The sequence below is a fragment of the Chiloscyllium punctatum genome, chromosome 39 (genome assembly GCF_047496795.1).
Source record: "Chiloscyllium punctatum isolate Juve2018m chromosome 39, sChiPun1.3, whole genome shotgun sequence".
Lineage (NCBI taxonomy): Eukaryota > Metazoa > Chordata > Chondrichthyes > Orectolobiformes > Hemiscylliidae > Chiloscyllium > Chiloscyllium punctatum.
This window is the reverse complement of record NC_092777.1, coordinates 70,219,464-70,224,567: the sequence shown is the minus strand read 5'-3', so window position 1 is coordinate 70,224,567 and position 5,104 is coordinate 70,219,464. Positions and strand designations below refer to the sequence as shown.

Here is a 5,104-nt window from a genome sequence, read left to right as displayed (position 1 = left end):
AATCAAATCAATCGTTAACTAATAAGCAGCCTGTTGTCGAGGTGAGTCGATCTGAGGGCAAGTATGCAGTAATTTTGTTTAACTCTAATCAGAAATTTGATAGAACAAAGCTGGTGGACTCTTTGTAAGACCGATTACAGCGTGCTAGGAGACTATTTACACCATTATGTAGATCATCAGACAAGACCAACTGAGTTCCACCTCAGAGGAAGCTGAAGTCCTTCCCCTCAGACCAGTCTCGAGAGCCCTGTAAGTGCTCTAACACCCTGACAGTCTCCTGAAATGTGCTGCCGAACTGAGCACGATCCTCCAGCTGAGGCTGAGTTAGTGTTTTGTACAAGTTTAACAATACTCCCTGTCCTCTATACTGAATGTCTCAATTTGCAAAACCTAGGACCCTGTTCACTTTATTCTTGCTTATCTGCAGTCTAACATTTTAATTAATATCTGACCCAACTCTCTCCTGTAAGTGTGTAATTAACCTGGAGTCAAAGACTGTAGTTTTGTACTTGGGTATACCACTCTCTAAGTTAATGATAAATACAACCATTTTGTGATTGCTCTTTCAAAGGGATTTCATTGCTGTGAGATGATTTGTTAACCCTCTCGGATTTCTCCAAGACAAGATAAAAATAAAACCTGGTTGGTTTCACAAGTTTTGTGTAGGATCCAGCCCAAAACGCACTCCATGAGCAGGGCCCCTCTTGTTTTTCCAGTAATCTGATGTGGGTGAGAGAGAGAGAGATAGCGAGGTAGCTGTGTGGTTACAGTATGACCTAGGAAAGTTGCAGCCAGAAAGGAGCTTTGGGTCCAGGACTGCAAATACCTCTGCATCCCAATTACTGTTTATAATTGTGTGTTTCTGCCTTTGAACAGAGTTCTCCTGGGGCTCCCAAGAGAGACTACAGCAAACTTCCACTCCTAGCTGCACCACCTGAAGTGGGAGAAAGAATTGCCTTTAAGGTAACCTCTGTGCAGTCATTCTGGGCACCTTCAACATTTGTTTAAACATATCCCTGACCTTTATTGGAATACAGACTGCACTGTCTAGCTCTAACAATAACTTGGTGATATTTGCCACTGTAAGAATGGGGTTGTTGTCCTTGAGAATGTACAGAGGCAGACATGGAAACTATTTCCAGACATTACAAATTTCAATCAGTTGGATAGAATCTCTGTTTTCTTTAGGGAAGCGCTGGCTTTGAGTTAATGTGTGAACATTTCAAGATGATGAAAATTGAGAAGAAAAGTAGGTGAAAGGTTTTGAACCTTAAAGGAGTGAAGATGAAAACGAGTATCTGAAGCCTTTGGTTGGAATCTGGGCAAACCCTTGAAGCCGAGTAGGATCAGCTCCCGAGGAAAGCTCCCATTGAAGCAGGATGTGTAATTGGGGTCAGTGGGCAGTTAGAAGTATTTGTCTGAAGGTGGTGGGCAGAGTTCTGGGGATGCACTGGCTGGAGGAGGCACTTTCTGAGGTCAGTCTGTTATTGTGAATCTCCACACCCTCACATGATTGTATCTGCTTTCCTCCTCAGATGTTGGAACTATCAGAGAATTACACACCAGAGCTGTCAGACTACAAGGTATTAAAGGGAATGAGTGTTCATTTAGCACAAACATGGCGGATTGGATGCGGGGTTTGGGGGATGGTGGGAGCTACTGGGGCAGAGGGTGGCAGCATGGGGCAGCATTGAAGAAGTGTCAGGTGGGAGGGTAAAGTGGGGCTGTACTGGGCAGTGAAATGGGGGAGGGGTAGTGATAGAAAGGATGGGTATGTGGACAAGGAGGAGACAACCACTGATGCCTGGAGGGAATGCACTTGACAGCGAAGAGGGAAATGGAAAGTGGAGGACAGGGTCAGGAACAGGCAACAAAGGCCTAGTTGGTGGAAGAGAGATGGGCTCCTGGTCGGGGGGTGGGGGTTGGTGGAGGGTACAGGGATTGAGGGTTATTGGGAGACAGGTTATTGGGGGTGGCAGGGGAGGTGTGGAGGCAGCATGAGGATAGGTGGGGAGTTGCCATGGGGAGGCAGCATGGGGTCTCATACCAGCCAAGACTGTGGTGAGGGAGGGTTCAGTGAATGATGGGAAAGTTACAGGTTACAGAGACAAGGAGAGGGTGAGCTGGGAAGCCGTTTGAATGACTTGTGAAATCATTCCTTAAAGGAAGGAAGAATTGTGAGTTACAATGCCAGTACCCAAGAAGTGGAGCTGTGTTTGGATTCCGTGTCCACAGGTGAGGTTCTATACAGGAACAGGACTGAAACAAAAGGGACAGTGTTTATGAAACAAAAATCCCAATATCTCAGAACTGCCAAAGCATTTTAATAATCAAACAACTATCTACTGGGCTCTTGGGTGGCTCTGAGTTTATTCTGAGATACTGAGCAAAAGGCTAGCCAGGGCTGAGATCCCATTCCATCTCCAGAATCCAGCCAGGATGGGGGTAAAGTCCCTTGGGGAGAGCTGATGGGTCTCCTATCTGTCACTGCCTCTCTGGGGAGCTCCATCGGTGCAGATTGGGAACAGAGAGCTCCAGCTGTCAACATTAAAAGCTCACTCTCCAGTGAGTGGTTGATGAGCTGGTTTAGATTCGACTATGCTCGTGAACTTTGGAATATGTAACCAAGGGAAGTAGGGTGGGCGGGGGCAGGGGGGGATTGTATGTTTATTGTTCAGCCATCTTCCATATTGAACAATATTGATCTTCATTTCAGCCATGTAGTTGATTGAATTATGGATAGTGACTATTCCACATTCTCATCAGTGCATTTGCTGCAACAATTTGGATTCTTTGGCCTGTGTCTGAGGATTACCATATACTGTATCACTTTGTTCCAGAACGTTCTAAAGAGCCTGGGAAGTTTGACCTTATTTATCCAACAAAGAACGGTGAGGATGTGGTGGAGTATGCAGTGGCAAGACAGCCCCAGGTACGTGCAGTGGGAGCTAACCATCATGGAGGGAAACGGGATGCTAGCTGACCTCTATACTGTGTGAGGTCATCACAACAAAAAGAGATAACGTCCTTACTCTATCCCATCACAACCGACCCTGATCTGCTTATCCACCATTGAAACCATAAGAAACTCAACTGCCAATTTGCGCATAGCAAGACCCCACAATGAATAATTAGAGCTTTGGTCAAATTCATTGAGGATTAAATGTTGCACAGAGCATGGGAAAACTCTTCATTAAAATGGTGGTGTTAGATTGTTTACACCCACCTGAGTGGAGGCAAGGTTTCTCGGGATGGGACATAGGGGTGTGGCACATGTTGCTGCAGGTTGGGGGTGGGAGGGGATGTGTGGGGAAGTTTTTTTTTGTCTGTCTAGTGTGTGTGTGACATATTATCATAGAATCCCTACAGTGTGGAAATAGGTCCTTCAACCCAACAAGTCCACACTGTTCCTCCTCAGAGTGCCCCACTCAGACCCATTCCCCTAACCTGTTACTCTACATTTGCCCCTGACTAACACACTTAACCTACACACCCCTGAACACTATGGGCAATTTAGCATATCCAATCCATCTGCACATCTTTGGATTATTGGAGGAAACCGAAGCACCTGGAGGAAACCCACGCAGATCCTGGAGAATGTGCAGACTCCACACAGACAGTCCCCCGCGGCTGGAATTGAACCCAGGTCCCTGGTGCTGTGAGGCAGCCGTGCTAACCACTGAGCCCCATGCCACATGTTATGCTATGTACAATGAGCTCTCCGGTCCCAGACTGCACTTGTAAAGCAGTGATTATCAGCTGTGACCTTATCCTGCCATACTGTCAGATCGAGCAGTGTAACCAAATGTGAGTTCAGGGGCGGATCCTCATTAGTGTCTGATCTGCACATGACTTCCAATTCCTCAGGGCAACTCTGGTGGATGGTGGATGCAGCCACCGGTCACATCCCAGTCTACGTGTGTTGAATGGCTTGCTTCTGAAATTTGCACTGTAGATAATTCCATTGTATTGACTAAGCTGTTTCTCACTCTGTTCCAACAGGTAACTGAAAGTTGGAGCACTCTGGTTGAACCTCGTCTGATTGTGACACCTAGTGCTGAGCCAGTAGCTGTGGAGTTGGCCTAAGTGACCACCACCATCAGCCCACCTCCTTCTCCGCCCCCCCCCCCCCACCGGTCACATCTCTGCCCTCACTGATTGTTGTGCAGGGATTGTTCTGCTAATGTAGCTCCATCCCTGCACGATCCTGCCTGTCCTGTTCACCACACTGACTGCAGAATGTGGAGCTGGGCTTTTGGCAATGGCTGTGGTTGTATATTTTCTGAGATTGCAGTTCTGGGAATGATCTTTTGTGAATTGTTTAATAAATGTGTTTTTTCTAAGATTTCTGTTTCCTTTGAACACTATGAAGTGGTGAAGGATTGCCTCATCAAATTTAGGCAATGCTTGAACATAACCAGTTTCTCACGAGGGTTCTGACTACCAGGGTCTTGCTGCTCCTCACTCTCTTCCTCTCTGAGCCTATCCTCAGCCTTTATCTCCAGCCGTTTAAGCTGACTTTCCTTTTGAAGTTCAAAACCTCTCTTCCTTTCTCTTTTGCTCTCTTTCCTCTCTTCTGCTTTTAATCGTAACTCAAACTGTTTCATTTCTGCTGCCCTTTCCGTATCTCTCACCTCTAACTCAAGCTGCTTCATTTGCAATTGACCTCTTGCTATTTCCATAGATTCTGATGGTTTCTCCAGCAAGTTTAAATGCTGAGCGACTGCTGTAATTATCTCTCCTTCCCTCCGAAGCAGGCAGGTCCAATTCCAGCTGGTCTGTTAATTCCTGCAGCTTGGTCTTTTTCACCTTTTGCAAAATTTCCAAAGTCACCGCATCCATCTCCAGAAAACCTTTGGCGACTGAAAGAGCCATTCCTACCCCAAGCTTTGTCTTCCAACCAAACCAACACCCAAAATAAAGACACTAGCACCTACTACTCGCTGTTTAAAATCCCACAAAGAGCCTCCAATCTGTTATGGACTAGGCCAGACCACTCGAAGCATTCTTAAGCTGGCAGCCTAGACTATAACTTTGCAATTTATTGCAGCAAGTGTACAGTGAGTAAGTTAGCGAGGTTGACTACCAGGTTTTAAAACAGGCA

At 46.3% G+C, this 5,104-nt stretch overlaps 1 protein-coding gene across 1 annotated transcript; it reads left to right on the top strand.

Annotated features, from left to right (window-relative positions):
- Positions 1–6: 6 nt before the first annotated feature.
- LOC140464196 (coilin-like) lies at positions 7–4,345 on the top strand. The gene is made up of 6 exons (XM_072559046.1): positions 7–41; positions 877–963; positions 1,536–1,583; positions 2,166–2,235; positions 2,841–2,932; positions 4,003–4,345. Exons 3-6 carry the CDS (start codon positions 1,536–1,538, stop codon positions 4,084–4,086), a joined length of 294 nt encoding a protein of 97 aa, XP_072415147.1. The 5' UTR covers positions 7–41; positions 877–963; the 3' UTR covers positions 4,087–4,345.
- Positions 4,346–5,104: the final 759 nt, after the last annotated feature.